The sequence below is a fragment of the Balaenoptera musculus genome, chromosome 1 (genome assembly GCF_009873245.2).
Source record: "Balaenoptera musculus isolate JJ_BM4_2016_0621 chromosome 1, mBalMus1.pri.v3, whole genome shotgun sequence".
Lineage (NCBI taxonomy): Eukaryota > Metazoa > Chordata > Mammalia > Artiodactyla > Balaenopteridae > Balaenoptera > Balaenoptera musculus.
In genome coordinates, this window is record NC_045785.1 from 9881180 (window position 1) to 9908948 (window position 27769).

The 27769-nt window shown below is 40.6% G+C and overlaps 1 protein-coding gene across 1 annotated transcript; it reads left to right on the forward strand.

The window, feature by feature from the left end:
* Positions 1-2988: 2988 nt before the first annotated feature.
* Positions 2989-26668, forward strand: LOC118881110 (PRAME family member 12-like). Its single transcript, XM_036825573.1, has 4 exons — positions 2989-3275; positions 3715-4287; positions 5318-5718; positions 26652-26668. Exons 1-4 carry the CDS (start codon positions 2989-2991, stop codon positions 26666-26668), a joined length of 1278 nt encoding a protein of 425 aa, XP_036681468.1.
* Positions 26669-27769: the final 1101 nt, after the last annotated feature.

Here is a 27769-nt window from a genome sequence, read left to right on the forward strand (position 1 = left end):
ACTCAGGGGGAAGGAAAGGTGCTGGGCTTTTATAATTTCTAGAACATTCCAACACTTTGATCCCTCCCACCTCCTTGGATCTCACAGAAGCTGGGATCCCGTAGAAACATCAGCAGCTTGGACTCTGCAATTTTCCCATTTTCACTGACAGCACCTGAAGTCTGTCAGCCAGTTCTTCCTAACACTTAGGTTGTCTGACAACTCAGGGGTCCTTCTGAACCCCTCACCTGAGGGAATCTACCATTTATTCGCTGGGTGGAAGTGGGCAGGTTTTTTTGCCAAGCTCAGACCTGAATCCACCAGCCTAAAAATGGGAAAGAGCAGTGAAGTTTACATTTTCTGTGAAGGTTATTTGAAATAGTGGATGAAAAGTGCTGGCACCATTGCTCACCCAATTTTTATTCCATAAACAGGCATGTATGGTTAATCTCACTCTATTGCAGCTCATTAATAAAGATGATAGTTAAAATCTCTATTGAGTACAACCCAGTTTAACCCAATTTTATGCATAGGCCATTTATACTCAGGGTAGAAATATGGTGAATTGAATATCCCAGAAAGATTCCAAGATGGAGGACACACTTCAAAAACCCTAGCCTTGGTGGCCAGCGGTATATGAGAATGGTTTGGGCATTACATTAAATGGGGGCAGGTGGAGGCATGGAAAATTCTTGGGGATGGAGGAAGGTTCTCCCTTTTTTATGATTTTAAATTTCAAAAGAATCTCCGTGTGATGTAGCCCAGGGCGGGAGACCTCCCTCAACGTGGCAGATCATTAAACACAAATATACCCTCTGAAGTTTGGGGGGGAAAGTGTTGTTATTTTTGAACGGTACTTAATATGAAGAGAAGGACAGAATTTTACTTCTGTGTCTAATGGTGTCACTTCGATCAGAATCTTACCAAAGTTTGAGGAAACACTATCAAAAAATACTTAGAACGGGGCCAGTGGGATTATGGTTCAGCTCCCAGGGCCCCTAGAATATGCCTGGGGTTAATTGCCATCTCGGCTGCATCCTCTGTGGGAAGAACCTAAAATAAAACTTTTACTGGTAGCAGCTGCCATGTTGAGGACAAGGTTAGAAGGGACTGATCCACATTTATTTTCCCTCCGGCTCTGAGTTCCCAAAGAGCCCAAAGTGCCCACCCTCAGTGGATCTCAGACTTGAAAATGTCTCAGCTTTTCAGCTTCTCAGCTTTGAATCTCTCAGCTTCGCGGAGCTGGTCATTTCTCCCTCTGCTCACATTCTCAGATTTAGTCTTTTCGTGGCAGTTTGCTGTCCAGATCTCAACGTTCTGGGAGGAAACACCCTCAAAGATGACACTGTCTTCTCTTAGCCACTCCTGCTTAATTTCTAAATATCACCCAAAGAAAAGTCTTTAATGTCCCTCTTCCCCAAGAGGAAAAAAGAAATATGATGCTGTTTGAGTGATTCACAGGGTCCCTTTAGGAATGGCCACCACCACACTGCCCAGCACCCACCCTTAATTCTCATTGTGATTTTTGACCAGAGGTCCTTCAGAGAAGCCAGGACTTAAGCCTGGAGGGCCAACCACCTCCCCAGTTGCACTTCCCTTGCTCCCTGAATAGGCTCGTGATCTGCTATGTTTCCAATATAACACCTAAGTGACAACTTGAAGCAAATAGGATTTTTTTTGTTTCCTTTGGACATAACACCACTGTCTTTATGAAGCTGCTTTAATTCTGGGACATTTAATAATTTTGATTTGACCAAAGATCTCCCAACAATGATGTGTTCAAGACATTGTTTTTGGTTTTGCTTTTTGTATAATGTCAGGAACAGATAATCCCTTCCTTTTCTCACACCCGGACTGTCCATGTTAGTAAAACTCAATCCAATTTTGTGGAGTGAATCAATGAATAAATCCTTGACTCCATCCCCCACCCCCTCATTCTTACTCTTTCAAGAATGGAGGTCTGACCCAATCAATTCATCTGAGATTGACAGTAATCCAATCAGGATTAACCTGAGGGATATTCTGGAATCTATTCAGGTAGTGCTTTCTGGTTGGAAGTTAGTCGTAGGAAAGTGGGAGGATGTGATCAGAAAGTTCTATAAAAGCCTCAAGCACCGAAGAAGAGATGCAGAAACTTCTCACTCTGGAGTCACTGCCTGGATTCTCCACTAAGTCTGAGGTCTGAGCAACCTGCCAGCTACATCAGAGCCGGTAACTTATCAACCTCAGCTAAGGATATTTTACCAATGGTAAGTGTGTTTTGAATGGTGGAATGCAGTCTGAGATGGCATGGAGAGTTTTCCTTTTCCTTTCCTTTTGGTTGAACAAATTTAAGGCTTTGGTTTTGCCTCAAAGTGTAGTTTTGCCTTCATCCTAAACATTTTGATTTGTGCTTTGGTTTATATCATTTAAATGTCTTATCAAGCACTTTCTTCTTGTTAATGAAAAACATCTAACTGTTGTAAATGATATTTCTTGACATTTAAAGTTTTTATTCTATACACAACTGGCATTCATTTTAAAGGTATCTCCTTAATCTTTCCCAGAAAACTAACTTTGGGGACTGAAGATGGAAACTGTTCCACATGAACTCCTGTCCCCATAGTTTGGGCCCTAAGTGATAGTTTAAAAGTTTTCACCCTAGAAACAAGGGGGCCAGCTTGCTCAGTCTCATGGTACAAACTTGCAAGGGGGAACTGCATTAAGCAAAGCAGTGGATGGAAATGGATGAGTTACTCGTTGCCTTTCTTCCTTCTTGGTACTTGTGAGATTCTTGCTCTAGTGCCAGAAGGGACAGAGCTATGACTTTGTGCCCACCAAACCCAGACTGGAATCCAGAAAAATTGGGTTTCTTCCATTCTGGTTCACCATTGCCAGAGCATTGATTTTGGCCCTGAGTTGATTCCTCTAAAGGGTGGGGAAACAGACAAGTGTGTGCTCATGCATGGCCTGAGAACGATGCTTTGTTCCCTGGCAGTTTCACAGGATTCCTTTCAGAGCAGAGTCAGGATGAGTGTTGAGAACCCACCCAGACTCCTGGACTTAGCAGCAATGAGCCTGTTGAGAGACGAGGCGTCGACCATCTTCTCTTTGGAGTATCTGCCCACGGAGCTCTTCCCACCACTGTTCATAGCTGCCTTCTATGGGAGATGCAGGGAGACCTTGAAGACCATGGTGCAAACCTGGCCCTTTGCCCGCCTGCCTCTAGGGGGCCTGATGCAGAAGCCTCACAAGGGAACCTTACAAGCAGTGCTGGATGGGCTTGATGTCCTGCTAGCCCAGAAGGTTCGCCCCAGGTGGGTCTGATCCTGTTAGCCTGGCAGGGTCTTAGGTATCCTGGAAGAGACTGCTGGTGTCAGGGAGAGTGAATGACCAAGGGGTGGACCAGAGGCTTCTGAAGAAGCTCAGGAGCCTTGAGCATTCCTGAGATCACTTTGGAAAATGCCTTACAAAAGTGTAGTAGTACCTAAGATGCAGGGGAACCTGAAAGAATGTGTCCTAGCCTCCTTACTGTGATGCTTAACGATATTACAAGTGAAGAAGCAGGAAGGATGGAAGAGTAAAAGAAGCTGGAGGAAAGTGAGGAAGAGAGGGAAGAGGCAAGACAGCAGGTGATGTCAGGAATGTGAAAGAAAAGCACAGATGGGAATTCTGAGTGCTGCCTAAATTCTGAGACTGTGGTTTCATTCAGTGTGTATCTTAAAGCATCCCACCCAATCTGCTATTTCCCCACAGGAGGTGCAAACTGAGGGCTCTGGATTTAAGGAATACTGGCCAGAACTTCTGGAGCATGTGGTCTGGAGCCAGAGTCCATGTGTACTCAAGCTCATCGATGGCACCAGTGGTTGAGGACATTTCAAGGACAAAGCAGCCCTTGGCTCCCTTGGAGGTATTCATAGAAATTTGTCTCAAGAAAAAGACCCTGGATGAATTCCTTGCCTACCTCATCAGGTGGGTGGAGCAGAGAAAAGGCTCCATACACCTGTGCTGTAAGAAGCTGAAGATTGTTTCAATGCCCAAGGAAAATATTAAGAAAGTTCTGAGTATAGTACAGCTGGACTGTGTACAGGAGGTGGAAGTGAATTGCACCTGGAAGCTGTCCACCCTGGCCATGTATGCTCCTCACCTGGGCAAGATGAGGAATGTTCAGAGACTCCTTCTCTCCCCCATTCATGTGTCTGCCTTCAAGGAGCAAGACCATCAATATCTTCTACAGTTTGCCTCTCAGATCCTCAGGCTGCAGTACCTCCGGGATCTCCATATGGAATCCCCATCCTTCCTCGAAGGTCGCCTGAACCAGATGTTCAGGTGAGGGTAGCACCACTGGCTGAGTAACAGTGAACACAATACTAGAATACCAAATGCATTGTCTAATTTGCTGCTCTACCATGAAGTGCGGTATCACATAAGCACAGTAATCAAGATGTGGGACCAACTGGTATAGAAGCTCTGGAAAGTGACACCATGCTAGAAAGGTATAAACTAGGGGGTATAGATCTAGTGAAGTTGTGTATGTGATTTCTTCCTTGGGAAGAGATATCTGTGATCAGATGACTTAGGTAAATAGGTAAGAGAAGGGGGCATTGAAGAGGAAAAACCACATCAGACCTGAGCATTTCTAAATAGAAATTCTGTGGTCACCAACTTATGACTACAATGAGCCTGTCTTAAAGCCCCAGGCTGAAAAAGGTTGTTCTGTGTTGCATATAAGGTAATTAATATATGGAAATGCAAGATTCTGGAGATGATGGTAATGAAGCAGAGCCAAAAAGATAATAAAAACTGATAGAAGGTTTGTAGATGATGCAGGGATGTAAGTGAGCCCCTGAAGACTGGCAACCCCAGTGGATGTTGTGGGATCTTGCCCAGGTTGGTTGTTTCTACATGTCTTCCAACAGCCTCACCTGGGCAGAGATGTAGGCATCTGGAGCCCAAGCATGGATTGAAGGAATCTGAGTTGAAATCTTTTTTATCTCATCTCCCAGTACTAAAATTCAGTGGTGTCCATACTTGATTGCGACTCTGTGTCAGGCTCTCCTCTGAGCATGTTCTAGAGTATTCCATTATCTTCATTCGTCCTCCTAAGAAAATGGAGTATGTTGTACTTTGCTTGACAGATGAGAAAAGAGAGCTTTCAAGGTTCTATGTACTTGACCCAGTCACACAAAGAATATGGCAGGACTCGGCCTAAAATGAGAGTGGGCATTCTGGATATTGAGCTTTACCAGATGGTAATAATGACCTAGGCTTTGGGACAGTCATTGACCTCACACCTGAGGTCACCTGTCAGTCTGGTTTCCAGGACCTAATTGCTTGTTTTTTCTTTTTTCTTTTCCAGGTGCCTGAAGACCCCCTTGGACAACCTCTCAATAACCAACTGCCTGCTTACAGAATCAGACTTGACGCATCTCTTCCAGTGTCCAAACATTAGTCATCTAAAGGGCCTGAATCTTAGTGGTGTTACCCTGACCAACTTTAGTCCTGAGCTCCTCCAAGTTCTGCTGGAGAAAGTTGCAGCCACTCTTCAGGAACTGGACTTAAACCTGTGCGGGATCATGGACTCCCAACTCGAGGCCATCCTGCCTGCCCTGAGCCACTGTTCCCAACTCAGGGTCTTCAGCATGTGTGGGAACCTCCTCTCCATGGCTGTCATGGAGAGGCTCCTGCGTCATACTGATGGGCTGCCTGGTTTAAATCTAGAGCTTTATCCTGCCCCAAGGGAGAGTTACAGCTCTCAGGGTGTTCTCCACCAGGAGAGACTTACCCTTCTACACGCTGAGCTTTTGGAGATTCTTAGAGACTTAGGACATCCCAGGACCATTTGGATTAGCCCCAGCCCCTGTCCTCACTGTGGCGTTGACATATGTGATCACATAAGTCCCAGTATATAATGATGTAATACCCTGCCTAGTTGGTTGCTTCTATCAAAAGCTTTCTTCTGAACCCTTGGAAACTGAAATCTAGGACATAGGTACATTATGAAGGGAAAACACACCCATGGTTTCTGTTATCTGCTCAGTGTGACTGGGAAAAGGAAAGGTGATCCAGCAGGGGTGCACGATTCCAGAAGGATATGTTGATTTGGGAAGGTGATGGGACTTTTAGACATGTGTTTATAGAGTCAAATATGAACCTAAATTTCTGGAGGAGGATTCAGTTTGAGACACACATGTTTGAGTTATCCTTGGATGGACAGTTGTAGAAATGTTCAGAAATAAAGAGATCTTCAGTGTAAATGGATAGATGCCCTCCATGATATATTATCCTGTTTTCTGTGTTTACATCTCAGGAATCTTCAGTTACTGATGGGGAAAAAAAAAAAAGTCATTCAGTTGTCTATGATCTGAAATTCTATCATTCCCCAGTTCTTTTATTCTTCTCGGTTATATATTACCTCCTTACTTACTTCTGTGACTGTTCAGTGGGTTAACACAAATAACAAAGGGAACATACTCAGTAGTCAATGAGCCATTGCAATGAGAGATTAGCCAGACTCTCTGGTCCACAACAACCCATGCCTGTCATGGGTGGGAACTGTTCCTTCTTGAATTTATCTAGTTGTGGCTGGAAAAGACATGCAAATTCCTACCAAAAAATACTAAAATCAGACAGACATGGAACATGGTTTTATTATGTTTATACCACATTTAAAACTTATAACTTTTAGAGGCTAGTTCATGTCAATAAGACATTCACTTCATTCCCCTAACACCTCCTGGTCCTTCTTATTGAGGAAGACTAATATAGCATGATTTGACATCAGCATATCAGGATGTATAATATAATAGCTGTAATATACAGCATATAACTTATAGTCGGCCATCTGCATCCTCAGCCCTGCACCCTCAGATTCAACCAGCTACAGATCTGGTAATAGCATATTTATTAAAATTCCCTGGATCTCCTGTTTTAGTAGTCTATTATGATGCTGGAAATATTTCCCTTGTTCGTTCTTCTCTTATCTAGAGTTGCACTATTACAAACATTCTCTGTAGAGTTATGTATATGATTGATGGCCTCAAAATGTTTACCTATGTCAGATGCCTGGTTTCACATTGGGTAGTGCAGGAGACAATAATTTTATAAAGTAGATGGGATATAAGTTATACAGCTAGTTACATTTATAAATTTGTAGCACAGTGGAGAGAGGCACAAGACAAAAGTAATTTGAAAACAAGTAAGAACAAATTAAACCATGATTAGGGGCTTCCCTGGTGGCGCAGTGGTTGAGAATCTGCCTGCCAATGCAGGGGACACGGGTTCGAGCCCTGATCTGGGAAGATCCCACATGCCGCGGAGCAACTGGGCCCGTGAGCCACAACTACTGAGCCTGCGCGTCGGGAGCCTGTGCTCCGCAACAAGAGAGGCCGCGACAGTGAGAGGCCCGCGCACCGCGATGAAGAGTGGCCCCCCGCTCGCTGCAACTAGAGAAAGCCCTCGCACAGCAACAAAGACCCAACGCACCCAATAAATAAATAAAGATATAAATTTATAAAAAAAAAAAAAAAAAAAAAAAAAAAACCATGATTAGTATAATGAGTTTTAATCTGGTTGCAATAAATCATCAAGTCCACAGGGGAGCCATCTGGAGAAGCCAAATTCTGGGGAAATCATGTAGAGAGAAAAAGATTAAATGCTTCATCTTTGTTTACAAAGGTATACTTTATCAACTTGTTGCAGGACTTAGAGAAAGAAGAAAGGTTTTGTGGAAAATGAAGATTAATATTAGCATCTGTAAGAACCATTAGGTGAAGTTGAGACCATAAATAAATCTTTCCAAACCGATTTTTGTTTGTTTCATTTGTTTTAAACTAAGGGACATCTTAGGTTAGTCATTACATATATGTATTTTTTTAAATCCAATTTCTAATTTTTTAATAGATATCAATAAATTAGCTCTTTATAAAAGTTCTCCAAATTTTTCCAATTTAGAAATTTCTCCAATTTAAGGATTTATTGATGAGTAGTATTGATTTTTTTTTCAGACAAAAAGTTTCTCATTTTATTTTATTTTGTAAATGTCTATAAAGCACTAACTACAGGCAATATTGTAAGTAGTTTACAAATATCAACCCATCAACTTTCGTAACAAAACCCTGTGAAATAGGGACTATTACTAGCACTATTTTTGTTTTTTTAATTTTTTAAATTATTTTATTTTTGGGGGGATGCTGGGCAGGGAAAGTGAAATGGACCCCCGCTTATATGGACTGGGGGAGCTTTGTGGAGGCTGAGGGGAGACTGTGGCTCCACAGGCGTGCACATGCCCAGCAGTGACCCAGCCTGGTGAATCCTAGCCTTATTTTTAAAATTTTTTTCTTTCTTTTTTTTTAATTGAAGTATAATTGACTGACATTATAATATTAGTTTCAGGTGTACAACATAGTGATTCGATATTTTTGTACATTGCAAAGTGATCGCCCCAATCAGTCCAGTTATCATCTGTCACCATACAAAGTTATTACAATATTATTGACTATATTCCCTATGCTATGACCTATTTATTTTTATTTATTTATTTTTTAACATCTTTATTGGAGTATAACTGCTTTACAATGGTGTGTTAGTTTCTGCTTTATAACAAAGTGAATCAGTTATACATATACATATGTTCCCATATCTCTTCCCTCTTGCATCTCCCTCCCTCCCACCCTCCCTTTCCCACTCCTCTAGGTGGTCACAAAGCACCGAGCTGATCTCTCTGTGCTATGCAGCTGCTTCCCACTAGCTAACTATTTTACGTTTGGTAGTGTATATATGTCCATGCCACTCTCTCACTTTGTCCCAGCTTATCCTTCCCCCTCCCCATATCCTCAAGTCCATTCTCTAGTAGGTCTGTTTCTTTATTCCCGCCTTGCCCATGGGTTCTTCATGACGTTTTTTTTTTTCTTCTTAGATTCCATATATATGTGTTAGCATACGGTATTTGTTTTTCTCTTTCTGACTTATTTCACTTTGTATGACAGACTCTAGGTCCATCCACCTCACTACAAATACCTCCATTTCATTTCTTTTTATGGCTGAGTAATATTCCATTTTATATATGTACCACATCTTCTTTATCCATTCATCTGTTGATGGACACTTAGGTTGCTTCCATGTCCTGGCTATTTTAAATAGAGCTGCAATGAACATTGTGGTACATGACTTTTTTTTTTTTAAATAAATTTATTTATTTATTTTTATTTTTGGCTGCTTTGGGTCTCCGTTGCTGCACGCAGGCTTTCTCTAGTTGCGGCTAGCGGGGGCCACTCTTCGTTGCAGTGCGCAGGCTTCTCACTGTGGTGGCCTCTCCCGTTGCAGAGCACGGGCTCCAGAGCACAGGCTCAGTAGTTGTGGTGCACGGGCTTAGTTGCTCCCTGGCATGTGGGATCTTCCCGGACCAGGGCTCGAACCCGTGTCCCCTGCATTGGTAGGTGGACTCTTAACCATAGCGCCACCAGGGAAGTCCCACGTGACTCTTTTTGAATTATGGTTTCCTCAGGGTATATGCCCAATAGTGGGATTGCTGGGTCATATGGTAGTTCTATTTTTAGTTTTTTAAGAAACCTCCATACTGTTCTCCATAGTGGCTGTATCAATTTACATTCCCACCAACAGTGCAAGAGGGTTCCCTTTTCTCCACACCCTCTCCAGCATTTACTGTTTGTAGATTTTTTGATGATGGCCATTCTGACTGGTGTGAGATGACATCTCATTGTAGTTTTGATTTGCATTTCTCTAATGATTAATGATGTTGATCATTCTTTCATGTGTTTGTTGGCAATCTGTATATCTTCTTTGGAGAAATGTCTATTTAGGCCTTCTGCCCATTTTTGGATTGGGTTGTTTGTTTTTTTGATATTGAGCTGCATGAGCTGCTTGGATATTTTGGAGATTAATCCTTTGTCAGTTGCTTCATTTGCAAATATTTTCTCCCATTCTGAGGGTTGTCTTTTCGTCTTGTTTCATTAGGTCCCATTTGTTTATTTTTGTTTTTATTTCCATTTCTCTAGGACGTGGGGCAAAAAGGATCTTGCTGTGATTTATGTCATAGAGTGTTCTGCCTATGTTTTCCTCTAAGAGTTTTATAGTGTCTGGCCTTACATTTAGGTCTTTAATCCATTTTGAGTTTATTTTTGTGTATGGTGTTAGGGAGTGTTCTAATTTCATACTTTTACATGTACCTGTCCAGTTTTCCCAGCACCACTTATTGAAGAGGTTGTCTTTTCTCCATTGTATATTTTTCCCTCCTCTATCAAAGATAAGGTGACCATATGTACGTGGGTTTATCTCTGGGCTTTCTATCCTGTTCCATTGATCTATATTTCTGTTTTTGTGCCAGTACCATACTGTATTGATTACTGTAGCTTTGTAGTACAGTCTGAAGTCAGGGAGCCTGATTCCTCCAGCTCCACTTTTCTTTCTCAAGATTGCTTTGGCTATTCGGGGTCTTTTGTGTTTCCATACAAATTGTGAATTTTTTTGTTCTAGTTCTGTGGAAAATGCCATTGGTAGTTTGCTAGGAATTGCATTGAATCTGTTAATTGCTTTGGGTAGTAGACTCATTTTCACAATGTTGATTCTTCCAATCCAGGGACATGGTATTTCTCTCCATCTGTATCATCTTTAATTTCTTTCATCAGTGTCTTATAATTTTCTGCATACAGGTCTTTTGTCTCCTTAGGTAGGATTATTTCTAGGTATTTTATTCTTTTTGTTGCAATGGTAAATGGTAGTGTTTTCTTAATTTCACTTTCAGATTTTTCATAATTAGTGTATAGGAATGAAAGAGGTTTCTGTGCATTAATATTGTATCCTGCTACTTTATCAGATTCATTGATTAGCTCTAGTAGCTTTCTGGTAGCATCTTTAGGATTCTCTATGTATAGTATCATGTCATCTGCAAACAGTGACAGCTTTACTTCTTCTTTTCCGATTTGGATTCCTTTTATTTCTTTTTCTTCTCTGATTGCTGTGGCTAAAACTTCCAAAACTATGTTGAATAATAGTGGTGAGAGTGGGCAACCTTGTCTTGTTCCTGATCTTAGTGGAAATGGTTTCAGTTTTTCACCATTGAGGACAATGTTGGCTGTGGGTTTGTCATATATGGTCTTTATTATGTTGAGGTAAGTTCCCTCTATGCCTACTTTCTGGAGGGTTTTTATCATAAATGGGTGTTGAATTTTGTCAAAAGCTTTCCCTGCGTCTATTGAGATGATCAAATGTGTTTTCTCCTTCAATTTGTTAATATGGTGTATCACATTGATTGATTTGCGTATAGTGAAGCATCCTTGCATCCTTGGGATAAACCACACTTGATCATGGTGTAATGATCCTTTTAATGTGCTGTTGGAGTCTGTTTGCTAGTATTTTGTTGAGGATTTTTGCATCTATATTCATCAGTGATATTGATCTGTAGTTTTCTTTTTTTGTGACGTCTTTGACTGGTTTTGGTATCAGGGTAATGGTGGCCTCATAGAATGAGTTTGGGAGTGTTCCTCCCTCTGCTATATTTTGGAAGAGTTTGAGAAGGATAGGTGTTAGCTCTTCTCTAAATGTTTGATAGAATTCGCCTGTGAAGCCATCTGGTCCTCGGCTTTTGTTTGTTGGAAGATTTTTAATCTCAGTTTCAATTTCAGTGCTTGTGATTCGTCTGTTCATATTTTCCATTTCTTCCTGGTTCAGTCTCAGAAGGTTGTGCATTTCTAAGAATCTGTCCATTTCTTCCAGGTTGTCCATTTTATTGGCATAGAGTTGCTTGTAGTAATCTCTCATGATCGTTTGTATTTCTGCAGTGTCAGTTGTTACTTCTCCGTTTTCATTTCTAATTCTATTGATTTGAGTCTTCTCCCTTTTTTTCTTGATGAGTCTGCCTAATGGTTTATCAATTTTGTTTGTCTTCTCAAAGAACCAGCTTTTAGTTTTATTGATCTTTGCTATCGTTTCCTTCATTTCTTTTTCATTTATTTCTGATCTGATCTTTATGACTTCTTTCCTTCTGCTAACTTTGGGGTTTCTTTGTTCTTTCTCTAATTGCTTTAGGTGTAAGGTTAGGTTGTTTATTTGAGACGTTTCTTGTTTGTTAAGGTAGGATTGTGTTGCTGTAAACTTCCCTCTTAGAACTGCTTTTGCTGCATCCCATAGGTTTTGGGTCATCGTGTTTTCATTGTCATTTGTTTCTAGGTATTTTTTTATTTCCTCTTTGATTTCTTCAGTGATCTCTTGGTTATTAAGTAGTGTATTGTTTAGCCTCCATGTGTTTATATTTTTTACAGATTTTTTCCTGTAATTGATATCTAATCTCATAGCGTTGTGGTTGGAAAAGATACTTGACATGATTTCAATTTTCTTAAATTCACCAAGGCTTGATTTGTGACCCAAGATATGATCTATCCTGGAGAATGTTCCATGAGCACTTGAGAAGAATGTGTATTCTGTTGTTTTTGGATAGAATGTCCTATAATTATCAATTAAGTCCATCTTGTTTAATGTATCATTTAAAGCTTGTGTTTCCTTATTTATTTTCATTTTGGATGATCTGTCCATTGGTGAAAGTGGGGTGTTAAAGTACCCTACTATGATTGTGTTACTGTCGAGTTCCCCTTTTATGGCTGTTAGTATTTGCCTTATGTATTGAGGTGCTCCTATGTGGGGTGCATAAATATTTACAATTGTTATATCTTCTTCTTGGATCGATCCCTTGATCATTATGTAGTGTCCTTCTTTGTCTCTTGTAATAGTCTTTATTTTAAACTCTATTTTGTCTGATATGAGAATTGCTACTCCAGCCCTCTTTTGATTTCCATTTGCATGGAATATCTTTTTCCATCCCCTCACCTTCAGTCTGTATGTGTCCCTAGGTCTGAAGTGGGTCTCTTGTAGACAGCATATATATGGGTCTTGTTTTTGTATCCTTTCAGCCAGTCTGTGTCTTTTGGTGAGAGCATTTAATCCATTTACATTTAAGGTAATTATCGATATGTATGTTCCTATAACCATTTTCTTAATTGTTTTGGGTTTGTTATTTTAGATCTTTTCCTTCTCCTGTGTTTCCTGCCTAGAGAAGTTCCTTTAGCATTTGTTGTAAGGCTGATTTGGTGGTGTTGAATTCTCTTAGCTTTTGCTTGTCTGTAAAGGTTTTAATTTCTCCATCAAATCTGAATGAGATCCTTGCTGGGTAGTGTAATCTTGGTTGTCGGTTTCTGTCCTTCATCATTTTAAATATGTCCTGCCACTCTTTTCTGGCTTGCAGAGTTTCTGCTGAAAGATCAGCTGTTAACCTTATGGGGATTCCCTTGTGTGTTATTTGTTGTTTTCCCCTTGCTGCTTTTAATATTTTTTCTTTATATTTAATTTTTGACAGTTTGATTAATATGTGTCTTGGCGTGTTTCTCCTTGGATTTATCCTGTATGGGACTCTCTGTGCTTCCAGGACTTGATTAACTATTTCCTTTCCCATATTAGGGAAGTTTTCAACTATAATCTCTTCAAATATTTTCTCAGTCCCTTTCTTTTTCTCTTCTTCTTCTGGGACCCCTATAATTCGAATGTTGGTGCGTTTAATGTTGTCCCAGAGGTCTCTGAGACTGTCCTCAGTTCTTTTCATTCTTTTTTCTTTATTCTGCTCTGCAGTAGTTATTTCCACTATTTTATCTTCCAGGTCACTTATCCTTTCTTCTGCCTCAGTTATTTTGCTATTGATCCCTTCTAGAGTATTTTTAATTTCATTTATTGTGTTGTTCATCATTGTTTGTTTGCTCTTTAGTTCTTCTAGCTCCTCATTAAACGTTTCTTGTATTTTCCCCATTCTATTTCCAAGATTTTGGATCATCTTTACTATCATTATTCTGAATTCTTTTTCAGGTAGACTGCCTATTTCCTCTTCATTTGTTAGGTCTGGTGGGTTTTTGCCTTGCTCCTTCATCTGCTGTGTGTTTTTCTCTCTTCTCATTTTGCTTAACTTACTGTGTTTGGGGTCTTCTTTTCGCAGGCTGCTGGTTTGTAGTTCCCATTGTTTTTGGTGTCTGTCCCCAGTGGCTAAGGTTGGTTCAGTGGGTTGTGTAGGCTTCCTGGTGGAAGGGACTAGTGCCTGAGTTCTGGTGGATGAGGCTGGATCTTGTCTTTCTGGTGGGCACGTCCATGTCTGATTGTGTGTTTTGGGGTGTCTGTGGCCTTGTTATGATTTTAGGCAGCCTCTCTGCTAATGGATGGGGTTGTGTTCCTGTCTTGCTAGTTGTTTGGCCTAGGGTGTCCAGCACTGTATCTTGGTGGTCGTTGAGTGAAGCTGGGTCTTGGAGTAGAGGTGGAGATCTCTGGGAGATTTTTGCAGTTTGATATTACATGGAGCTGGGAGGTCTCTTGTGGACCAGTGTCCTGAAGTTGGCTCTCCCACTTCAGAGGCACAGCCCTGATGCCTGGCTGGAGCACCAAAAGCCTTTCATCCACACGGCTCAGAATAAAAGGGAGAAAAAATAGAAAGAAAGAAAGAAAGAATATAAAATGAAATAAAGTAAAATAAAATAAAATAAATTATTAAAACAAAAAATAATTATTAAGAAATAAATTTTAAAAAGTAAAAAAAAAAACGGACAGACAGAACCCTAGGACAAATGGTAATAGCAAAGCTATATAGACAAAATCACACACAGAAGCATACACATACACACTCACAAAAAGAGAAAAAGGAAAAAATATATATATACCTTTGCTCCCGAAGTCCACCTCCTCAATTTGGGATGATTCGTTGTCTATTCAGGTATTCAACAGATGCAGGCATATCAAGTTGTTTGTGGAGCTTTAATCCGCTGCTTCTGAGGCTGCTGGGAGTGATTTCCCTTTCTCTTCTTTGTTCGCACAGCTCCCAGGGTTCAGCTTTGGATTTGGCCCCGCCTCTGCATGTAGGTCGGCTGAGGGCGTCTGTTCTGCGCTCACACAGGACGGGGTTAAAGGAGCAGCTGCTTCGGGGGCTCTGGCTCACTCAGGCGGGGGGAAGGAGGGGTACGGAGGAGGCAGGGCAAGCCTGCAGCGGCAGAGGCGTCATGACGTTGCACCAGCCGGAGGCGCGCCGTGCGTTCTCCCGGGGAAGTTGTCCCCGGATCACAGGAGCTTGGCAGTGGCGGGCTGCACAGGCTCCCGTGAGGGGCAGTGTGGAGAGTGACCTGTGCTCGCACACAGGCTTCTTGGTGGCGGCAGCAGCAGCCTTAGCGTCTCATGCCCGTCTCTGGGGCCCGTGCTGACAGCCACAGCTCGCGCCCGTCTCTGGGGTCTGTGCTGTTAGCCACGGCTCGCGCCCGTCTCTGGAGCTCGTTTAGGTGGCGCTCTGAATCCCCTCTCCTTGCGCTCCAGGAAACAAAGAGGCAAGAAAAAGTCTCTTGCCTCTTCAGCAGCTCCAGACCTTTTTCCGGACTCCCTCCTGGCTAGCTGTGGTGCACTAACCCCTTCAGGCTGTGTTCATGCCACCAACCCCAGTCCTCTCCCTGCGATGCGACCAAAGCCCGAGCCTCAGGTCCCAGCCCCGCCCGCCCCGGCGGGTGAGCAGACAAGCCTCTCGGGCTGGTGAGTGCTGCTCGGCGCCGATCCTCTGTGCGGGAATCTCTCTGCTTTGCCCTCCGCACCCCTGTGGCTGCGCTCTCCTCTGTGGCTCCAAAGCTTCCCCCCTCTGCCACCCGCAGTCTCCGCCCGCAAAGGGGCTCCTAGTGTGTGGAAACCTTTCCTCCTTCACAGCTCCCTCCCACTGGTGCAGGTCCCGTCCCTATTCTTTTGTCTCTGTTTTTTCTTTTTTCTTTTGTCCTACCCAAGTACGTGGGGTGTTTCTTGCCTTTTGCGAGGTCTGACGTCTTCTGCCAGCATTCAGTGGGTGTTCTATAGGAGCAGTTCCACATGTAGATGTATTTCTGATGTATTTGTGGGGAGGAAGGGGATCTCCGCGTCTTACTCTTCCACCATCTTGAAGCTCCCTCCAGTAGTATTGATATTTTAATAGCAATTTAAAGAAGTAAGATGCACGAGTAGTCCCCTGAAGACAATGCAAAGGATGTAGCCTTCACAAGGTCTAGAACGTTTACTCCTAAAAATAGTCTAAGAAAGAAAAAAGTCTTTGTTGTGTAGGTGGATGAAACAAAAGTTAAGATGACAAAGGCCTCTGAAAGTTGGCACAGCCAAAAATGCTGCTCAGAATCCCAGTCTATTTGACCGGTTGTCAGATGTACACAATATGTGTACCTTTTGGATGGCAGAGACCAAGCTCTCAAAACCCAGAGGAAAAAAAAACACCTAAGAAAATCAGATAGAACATTTACCTCTCAAAGAAATGGGGAGATAAAAGCAACTTACTCCTAGAAGGGCTTCTGTTTCTGTAAGTTTAGGATTCTGAAAAGATATTTTATCAAGCTGGCTTTTCCTGACTGTGTGTGCAAAACTATCAAATTTGGAATGTCAAAAGAACCCCATTTGGTCATTTAAAATTGAGATCTCCCTTAATATAATTTCCCCAAGTAAGTAGTTGCTTGCAAGTGTAAGCTCCATGCATATTGTAAGTGAATCAGGCTCGGATGTTAGTCGGAGGTTGGCTTTCTAACACCCCTCATTTCTCTAATTGAGAGACTTTGTTTCCCATTTTAAAGTTGAATTTGTTGGGAATAAAATTTACTAAAGAAATTGTGTGGTGAGACAATGTGCCGCTTGTGAGCTTACCTCCTGTAGGTGTCACTGTAGAGTGATTTCAACTGTCTTATGTGTCTTTGTTTCTCCCTCTGGCCATCTAAAACCACCGTGGGACCTCAGATCACTGAATGGTTGATTCATATGCATGATCTGAGGATGAGCAAGTCTTTTAATTAATGAATGGTTTTCCCTGTGGGACCACTGCACAGTATGAGGACTCTGCCTCCACCACTCCCACAAATTTTTCAGTTTCCAGAGAAAGCTGCCACTTAGTGGGAGGAATCTAGTCCCTCTTATTCAGAGCAAGTCTCTCATGTCACATTTTCACTTTTATCCCTACAAATTCTGTTAACACCAGGGAAATATGGAAATTAACTCGTTATCTCAAAAAGATTTCTGGAACCTCATATTCAGTGCTGCATTATTTACAATAACCAAGATATGGAAACAACCTAAGTGCCCATCAATGGATGATGGAGAAAATGTGATATATTAATATAGAGGAATATTACTCAGCTATAAAAAAGTAAGAAATCCTGCCATTTGCATCAACATGGATGGACCTTGAGGGCTTTATGCTAAGGGAAATAAGTCAGAGAAAGACAAAAACTGTAAGATCTCACTTATATGTAAAATCTAAGAAAAATAGAATCATAGATACAGAGAACAGATTGGTGGTTGCCAGAGGCAGGATGGGAGGATGTAGGAAATAAATGAAGGTGGTCAAAAGATACCAACTTCCAGTTATTAAAAAAATGTCATGGGGATGTACTGTATATAGTACTCTATAGTGTGTTTGACAGTTGCTAAGAGAGTAGATCTTAAAAGTTTTCATCAGGAGAAAGAAAAGTTTTGTAACTATATGAGGTTATGGATGTTAAGTAAATTAATGGTGGTAATCATTTTGCAATATATACATATATCAAATCATTATGTTGTAACCCGAAGAGGAAAAAATCATGTTTTTTTCTGCTCCACCTTTGAGAACAATGGTTCGTTTCTTCAGATGCCAGCATTTCAATTTTAAATTTATTTTATTTATTTATTTATGGCTGTGTTGGGTCTTCGTTTCTGTGCGAGGGCTTTCTCTAGTTGCAGCAAGCGGGAGCCACTCCTCATCGCGATGCGCGGGCCTCTCACTATCTCGGCCTCTCTTGTTGCGGAGCACAGGCTCCAGACGCGCAGGCTCAGTAGTTGTGGCACACGGGCCCAGCCGCTCCGCGGCATGTGGGATCCTCCCAGACCAGGGCTCGAACCCATGTCCCCTGCATTGGCAGGCAGACTCTCAACCACTGCGCCACCAGGGAAGCCCAGCATTTCAATTTTAAGATTAATTTTTTTCACTCGTAAAGGGGATTACATTGATCAAAGGCTTTCTCTGTACATACATGACTGACCAAAAAAAAAATCTTTGAAGAACATATGTACAATAGTAACAGGTCAATATGATACACAAATTCTTTGTCACAAAAATGTATAAAACTGCGTCTTACCTCCTGAGCAATGGAAGAGTTCTCAGAGCTTCTGAGAATCTGTTTTCTGGTTATAATCCTCAGTTTGGCTGAAATAAAAATCTCTTTTCTTTCTTCTTAGTTTGTTTGTTATTTGACTTATTGTCAACATCTTCTTAGCGTAGTTGGCAGGATATCATAGACACCCACCAGAGGATACCTGGAGTCTACCCCAAATCGGCACTTGGTGTCAGCATGGGACCTTTGGGCTCCAGTGGCTTCTTCATACTCCTCAGGTGCTTTGGTGAGTTCTCCTGATACCTGTTTTAAATGACATCCTGAATTTCATTTGAAATGTTTTTTGCTTTAACTTGGAATCTTAAGAGACACCTATGAATTTCCCAAAATGGGGACCTAGGAGGATCTGGGTAGGAAGCCTACAGAAACATAAAATCTTTTTTAATTTTGGCTTAAATTGAAAACAAATTATCATATGGTCAGAACAAACTATTTGCTATTGAAATAAGAGACTGTACCTGCTCAGCTCCAAAGAAAATGTGACATCTGCCCCTTCTGGCCACAAGGCATTCTCAGGCAATTGAGAACCTAGCTCTGAAGTGTCTGAGGATCAATTCTCATGACATTTAACAGTCCCACAGAGGATCCCGCTACAATCATTAAGTAAATTCTGCTTGCCACGGGACATAAAAATGCTGATCACCTAGTGTCCCAGGCACCCATGGCAGTTTTAGACTGTCAGAGGGAGAAAAGAAGACAATTAAGACAGTTGAGCTGAACCAAAAGTAACTCATTGTGAGCTAGATTCAGAAGCAGCACATATCCAATCCATCACATTTTCCTAGAAATTTGTTCAGATCATATTTCATATCTGAATTAGACTACCAAATGAATAACGGGAACCTGTGCCTTGAAAGCCAAACAGCTCCCAGAGGGATAGCCACCTATGGAAACACCAGGTAATTTTAGATATAATACTTATGGAACAGACACTTGCAAGTATTTAACTAAATGGGAAAATCTGACCAAAGATAACTTTTCCCTGAGATGGCCAAAATTGGACATTTCTGATTTATCTGAATTGATTTATTTGCATGATCAATTAAAAAAAGCCAGCTATAAAATCAAACAACCAAAATGGGAGGTATATTTTAATTGTTACCTGGAAGCCTCAATAAGGGAATAATAAAATGGCTTCCTTGCAAGAAACAAAGTGAAAATTTTTAGAAATGGTGGCTAAATTAGAAAAAGCCTCAGATCCAATGTTTCTTTTCTACAACTTTATCCTCAACCTCCTTCTCAGGCTTCTTTATATCCTCTCCTCTATGAGTTCCCCAGCCCTGACCTTCCTGCCCTCCCTCCCACCAAGAGAAAAAATAATAATTGGGTCCACTGTAGAAAATGAAAGGAATTCCAAGGTAATGGCAGCTCCCTTAAAGGGCACAAGCAGAGGGGAGAACTGCCATTACTTATATCCTTTGGACAAGGACAGGACTTAGGAAATTAACTAAGGATTTTCCAAATCCTTTACATGATCCTTTAGATTTTGCTAAGGAATTTGATCTTACATTAAGAACTCAGGAGCCTGGATATTCAGACTTGTACCAGCTCATTGAGCAAAAGAATGGCTCCAAGACATAAACTGAAAGACACCTATGAAGGATTTTTATAAACATGAGGCTACAGATCACCAGAAATTTAAATAAAGCCCAAAACTTATATCAGGCTATCCCCCAACTTTTCCCTCAGAAAATAGATTGGGCCAAGGTCCATCAACACAATCAGAGGCCAGGAGAAACTATTTTTGATTATTTTAAAAGGTTTGAAAAGACATACAAACAGCACTCTGGCATTGATCCAGAGAATTCCTTGAACCATCAGAATGATCCAATATTAAATTTCATTTTTCTAGAAGGATTAGATGAAGAATTGTCCAGATTAAAGACATGAACTTTATGGGACTTCCCTGGTGGTCCAGTGGTAAAGAATCCACCTTCCAATGCAGGGGACATGGGTTCGATCCCTGGTTGGGGAACTAAGATCCCACATGCTGCATGGCAACTAAGCCCACGCGCCACAACTATTCAGCCTGTGCGCTACAACTAGAGAGAGAAAACCTCACACCGTGACTAGAGAGAAAGCTGAGCACCCCAACGAAGAGACCACGCACCGTAAGGAAAGATCCCACATGCCTCAACAAATATCCCGTGTGCTGCAACTATGACCTGATGCAGCCAAAAAAAAAAGAAAGAAAATAAACAAAATAATAAAAAATAAAAGACATGAACTTTATTGTACTACCGTGCATACTAATGCCCTTATCAAAATTGCTGGCAAATTTCTAAAACCTTACAGAAATGAGAAAATGAAAGAACTGCCAAAATTATGAATGTACAGATACAGCAGTTTGGGGGCCTTCCAAAACTAACCTGCCCAAGTTCCAGCCAGGCTTGAGATGAGTGCACCTGTTTTATTGCAAGAGACCTGGACATTTAAAAAGAGTATGCCACAAATTCAAGCAAGACTTTAAACAGGCAAAATTAAAAAGGAATCAGAACCCTTTGAGGATTGTGAGAGAGCATTCCCCTGTTCTTCATGAATACCTTAGGGGAAATTGAAATAACAATTAGAGGAGAAACTTTTAAAGCTCTTGTAGACAAGGAGGATACATTATCTGTTCTTAACCCTTCCCTTATTCATTGCCCTCTCCCTCAGAATAATCAATCTATTCAAATTATAGGGGTTTAAAATTTTTCTATGCAGGTTATAAAATCAGAGTTAATAACTTTTCAGCTAGGAACTATCACAGAAAGACACGTGTTCCTTTTGGTGAAATGTGTTCCAATTCATTTCTTAGGAAAAGAAGTTTTAGAGGCATATAATAAAGTGAAATGATTTTAGATTTAGAAGATGTAGGTGCAGATCAGAAGAGAATTACTGAGAAATCGATGGTTATGAAAATGAAAATTCAGACAAATCAAGAGGAAGTTAATGATTTACTGTTACAAATGCCTGAGGAATTATGGTCACCTTCTTTCATCAGGTACTGGGAAAATTAAAATAGCTATTCTTATTAAAGTAACTATTGATAATTCCAAGCCTCTACCCAATATCTGACAATAGCCACTCAGACCAGAGGCATTAAGTGAAATAAGACCCATTATTCAGAAATTACTTAAGAAAGACTTATCATTCCTTACACCAGTCCTTGTAATACTCCCATTTTACCAGTAAGAAAGCCAAATGGAAAAGGCTGGAGATTGTTCAGAACCCGAGAGCTATAAATAACATTGTGATCCCTCGCCAGCCTGAGATTCCTAATCCTCACCCTCTGCTGTCAGCCATTCCAGCAGATACTTGTTATTTTTCAGTAACAGACCTATGTAGTGCATCCTTTAGTACTCCAGTAGAACAAGAAAACAATACATGCAAAGATTGTCAGTGTACCTGTACAGTTATGCCACAAGGCTATACTGAGAGCCCTATTTATTTTCCTCAAACACTTAAAGCTGATTTAGCTGATGTACACTTTCTTAATGTCTCTGCTTTATTTGAATAGGCAGGTGATTTGTTTTTGTGTCCTAGAACTGAACAGGACTCTCAAAGAGACACTATTCACCTATTTCAACAATTAGCTTCTATGCGGTATAAGGTGTCCAAGGACAAATTACATTTCTACTTATCAATTGTGAAATATTTAGGTCATTTAATATCTAAAGAAGGGTTATTGATTCACTCTGAAAGAATTAAGGGAATCCTAGCTTTCTCATTTCCCAAAACAAACAACAAAGAGGATTTCTAGGTCTAACCAAGTATTGACATAATTGGGTACCAATTTATTCCCTCATTGCCCAAACTATGCATTACTTAGGTCTGACCAACTAGACCCAATTGAAAGGACGATGGAAAGAGAAAAGGTTATAAATGCTTTAAAATCTGCATTAGCCCAGGCTTCAGCATTAGGCCATCCTAATGATAAATTACCATTTTTCCTCTTTGTGCATGAAGATAGAGGAAATGCCCTGTGTGTATTAACTCAGTGGCATTGTGACAAGCTCCAACTCATAGGATGTTATAATCCATATGTTTAATTGCTGTATGAGGGGTATATCAATGACATATCTCTTATGCAAAGCTACTGCAGAACTCATAATGGAGTTTACTCTATGTTTCTTGCTCAGTTGAATCTCTTTTCAATTCTCATCATACTCAAAAATATTCTGTGACTTGATTGGCCTCTTATGAAGTATTGTTACTCTCTTCACTCAATATTACTTTGGTTTGATTTCATAGACTTAACCCTGAAACTTTACTTCCCACAACTCAAGATGACAATAACCATGATTGCATTGTGCTAACTGACTATCTTCTTACTCCTCGGACTGACTTACAGGAAGTTCCATTGCTAATGCTGATTTAAGTCGGTTTACAGATGGATTCTATTTAAAAGATGAGCAGGGACATCATCAAGTTGGGTATGCAATAACTTCCATAGTAGAAATAATCAGAAGTTCTTATTTACTGGACACCAAATTGACCCAAAAAGCTTAATTGATTGCATTAATTAGGGTTTGTCAATTAGTCAAGGATCAACGAGCAAATATTTATACTGACAGCTGCTATGCCTTCAGAGTAGCTCAGAATTTTGGAATGCTATGGAAACAGAGAGGACTTATCATCTTTTCTGGCCAGCCTATAAAGAAGGGACAGTTAGTCTCAAAACTATTAAAGTCCATTCAATTGCCCAAACAGCTGGCCATCATTAAAATACCTGGACATTCCAAATAAAAATATGATTCAACAGAAGCCAAAAGAAATTTATTGGCTGATGCTGCAGCTAAACAAGCTGTCTTAAGCCTTACCTCTGCCCAGTTTAGAATATGTCCTCTGCTCAGACATAACTGTTATGAAACCATTAGGATATTTCCTTTGCAGGCTCAAGGACTTGTTTCAGAAAATGAAAAGTAGACCTAGAAGAAAAAAGGGGGATTTGTCAATCCCATATCACAAATGAGGTTTGGACCAAATAAAAGGCCTATAATACCTATAAATACCCCAATACCCTTACTCCAGCATGTACATTCCTTGACCCATTGGGTACCCGAAAGCAATATATTTGAAGAACTTCTCTCACTATAGCCCATAAGTTTTATGACCAATGTTCTATTTGTCCTAAATGTAATCCTGGTAAACTCCTTCATGGTTCTCAAGGTCACTTTTCCCACCCCAAGGGACCTTTTGAAGTTTTGCAACTGGACTTTATCTAGGTGCCTTCGTCTCAAAGCTACAAATACATCCTGGTAATGGTATACATGTTTTCACACTAGGTGGAGGCATTTCTTTGCAGATGAACAATGGCCTTAACATAGGCAAATTACTATTGGAAAGAATATTCCAGTTTGGGGAACTCCTTCAGAGTTGTGTAGTGACCAGGGAACCCATTTTACTGGACAGATTATTTAATCCATTTGTAAGATTTGGCTGAAAATGTAACATTTTCACTGTGCTTATCACCCTCAAACCTAAGGCTTAGTAGAAAGGAACAGTAACACAACTAAAATACAATTGGCTGGATTTTGAGAGGTATTTAATATTCCAGGGCCAAAACCTCTTCCTTTGGTACTCCTTAACCTGAGGTCTACCCCCTTCAATAAACATCAATTGTCTCCTTTTGAAATAATGACTGGGCAACCTATGCATCTGATGAACCAGCACTTCTTTATTTTTTTTTCTTAATAATTATTTTTTATTTTAATAACTTTGTTTTATTTTATCTTACTTTATTTTATTTTATCCTCTTTCTTTCTTTCTTTCTATTTTTTCTCCCTTTTATTCTGAGCCGTGTGGATGAAAGGCTCTTGGTGCTCCAGCCAGGCATCAGGGCTGTGCCTCTGAGGTGGAACAGCCAACTTCAGGACACTGGTCCACAAGAGACCTCCCAGCTCCACGTAATACCAAACGGCGAAAATCTCCCAGAGATCTCCATCTCAACACCAAGACCCATCTTCACTCAACGACCAGCAAGCTACAGTGCTGGACACCCTATGCCAAACAACTAGCAAGGCAGGAACACAACCCCATCCATTAGCAGAGAGGCTGCCTAAAATCATAACAAGGCCACAGACACCCCAAAACACACCACCAGACGTGGACCTGCCCACCAGAAAGACAAGATCCAGCTTCATCCACCAGAACACAGGCACTAGCCCCCTCCAACAGGAAGCCTACAGAACCCACTGAACCAACCTTAGCCACTGGGGACAGACACCAAAAACAATGGGAACTACAAACCAGCAGCCTGCAAAAAGGAGACCCCAAACACAGTAAGTTAAGCAAAATGAGAAGACAGAAAAACACACAGCAGATGAAGGAGCAAGGTAAAAACACACCAGACCTAATAAATGAAGAGGAAATAGGCAGTCTACCTGAAAAAGAATTCAGAATAATGATAGTAAAGATGATCCAAAATCTTGGAAACAGAGTAGACAAAATGCAAGAAACATTTAACAAGGACGTAGAAGACCTAAAGAAGAACCAAGCAATGATGAAAAACACAATAAATGAAATTAAAAATACTCTAGAAGGGATCAATAGCAGAATAACTGAGGCAGAAGAACGGGTAAGTGACCTGGAAGATAAAATAGTGGAAATAACTACTGCAGAGCAGAATAAAGAAAAAAGAATGAAAAGAACTGAGGACAGTCTCAGAGACCTCTGGGACAACATTAAACGCACCAACATTCAAATTATAGGGGTCCCAGAAGAAGAAGAGAAAAAGAAAGGGACTGAGAAAATATTTGAAGAGATTATAGTTGAAAACTTCCCTAATATGGGAAAGGAAATAGTTAATCAAGTCCTGGAAGCACAGAGAGTCCCATACAGGATAAATCCAAGGAGAAACGCGCCAAGACACATATTAATCAAACTATCAAAAATTAAATACAAAGAAAAAATATTAAAAGCAGCAAGGGGAAAACAACAAATAACACACAAGGGAATCCCCATAAGGTTAACATCTGATCTTTCAGCAGAAACTCTGCAAGCCAGAAGGGAGTGGCAGGATATACTTAAAGTGATGAAGGAGAAGAACCTACAACCAAGATTACTCTACCCAGCAAGGATCTCATTCATATGTGATGGAGAAATTAAAACCTTTACAGACAAGCAAAAGCTGAGAGAGTTCAGCACCACCAAGCCAGCTTTACAACAAATGCTAAAGGAAATTCTCTGGGCAAGAAACACAAGAGAAGGGAAACACCTACAATAACAAACCCAAAACATTTAAGAAAATGGGAATAGGAACATACATATCGATAATTACCTTAAATGTAAATGGATTAAATGCTCCCACCAAAAGACACAGACTGGCTGAATGGATACAAAAACAAGACCCGTATATATGCTGTCTACAAGAGACCCACTTCAGACCTAGGGACACATACAGACTGAAGGTGAGGGGATGGAAAAAGCTATTCCATGCAAATGGAAATCAAAAGAAAGCTGGCGTAGCAATTCTCATATCAGACAAAATAGACTTTAAAATAAAGACTATTACAAGAGACAAAGAAGGACACTATATAATGATCAAGAGAGTAGATCTTAAAAGTTCTCACCACAAGAAAAAAATTTGTAATGATGTGACATGATGGATGTTAAGTAAATTTATTGTGATAATCATTTTGCAATATATACATACATCAGATCATTCATTTGGACACATAAAACAAATACAATGTTATATGTCAATTATATTTCAATGAAACTGGAGAAATATTATTCTGGGAAATTATGCCAAAAGGAAGAGAGAAAAAAGAAATGAGAGAGACAAGGGTTTTACCATGAAGAAGACAATAACAAATATTAGTGCTTTTGATTGGTTTAGCTGTATAAGCTAAGACAGGCAACTGAGAAGGAGCAGAGAAAGTGTGGCTGTGTCACCCTGTGCTAACCCTCACCATTCAGACCATACCAGGTCTGCCTGGGTGGTGTGTGCAGGATTATGTAACAGTAAAACATGGAAAGAAGGGTCACCTAACTTTCTCACTGGTAGGGAAAAACCACTGCTTTCATTTCTGCTTAACTTTTTCCTAGCTCTGCAGTTCTCAAATTGTTGATCTCATGACTCCTTTATTTTCTTAAAATGTATTGAGGATCCCAAAGAGCTTTTGTGTATGTGGGTTTTATCTACAACATTTACAATATTAATTAAAGTGGGAGGATGTTAAAAACTCATTTATTAATTCAATTATGCATAACAACTCCTAACCCATTACAGGTGAATATAAATAATACATTTTTACCAAAAGTAGTTATGTTTTCCAAAATTAAAAAAAAAAACCCATAGTGTGAAGTGTCACATTTAAAAAATATATAATAATTTTATTGGGATAAAATTTACATATCGTGCAATCCATCCAATTCAAGCACACAGTTCAGTGCGTTTTAGTATATTCACAGAATTGCAGATATGTCACCACAATCTGAGAACACTTTTGTCACCCCCAAATGAAACTCTGTACCCACTGAGAGTAATGCCCCATTTTCTCACAAACCTTTCAGGTCCTGACAACCACTGATGTACTGTCTGTCCTTATGGATTTCTCCATTTGCACTGACCTTCATGTGAAGTCTGTTAGTCAGTCCTTCCCAACATTTAGGATGTCTGACAATTCAGTGGTGGTGGTGGTGGGGTCCTTCCGAGCCTCTCACCTGAGGGAACCTACAATTGCTCACTGCCTGGAAGTGGGCAGTTTCTTCTCCCTGGCCCAGAACCGGGTTCACTAGCCTAAAAATAAGGAAAAGGGCAGTGACATTTACATTTTCTGTGAAGGTTATTTGAAGAAGTGGATGAAAAGTGCCCACCTTGTGAGTGTTCAACAGAGATGTTTATGATTATCATTGTTACTAATCTCGCTCTACTGCACCTCATTAATAAAGACAATTGAAAGGCTGGGAGTTAAAATGTCTATTGAGTACAATCCAGCTTACCTCATTTTTATGCAAAGACCATTTATACCCAGGATAGAAATGTAGCGAATGGAATCTTTCCAACAGATACCAAGATGGAGAACACCCTTCAAAGAATCCCAGCCTTGGTGGCCAGTGGTATATACGAAATGTTTGGGGGCTTCCCTGGTGGCGCAGTGGTTGAGAATCTGCCTGCCAATGCAGGGGACACGGGTTCGAGCCCTGGTCTGGGAAGATCCCACATGCCGCGGAGCAACTGGGCCCGTGAGCCACAACTGCTGAGCCTGCGCGTCTGGAGCCTGTGCTCCGCAACAAGAGAGGCCGCGATAGTGAGAGGCCCGCTCACCGCGATGAAGAGTGGCCCCCGCTTGCCGCAACTAGAGAAAGCCCTCGTACAGAAACGAAGACCCAACACAGCCAAAAATAAATAAATAAATAAATAAATTGATTAATTAATTAATTAAAAAAAAAATAAATTATATCCTTTTGTAGGGTTATGTCATGTCATTGAAAGACTGACATTAATCCTATAATACCTACTATCTCTCCCTATCAGGGAAGACTAGTATAGCATGCTTTATTATCAACATATCAGCATGTATAAAAAAACACCTCCTATATACATCTTATAACTCATAGTCAACCCTTCCTACCCTCAGTTCCACATCCTCAGATTCAACCAACTGCAGATGGTGTAGGGCTACATTTAC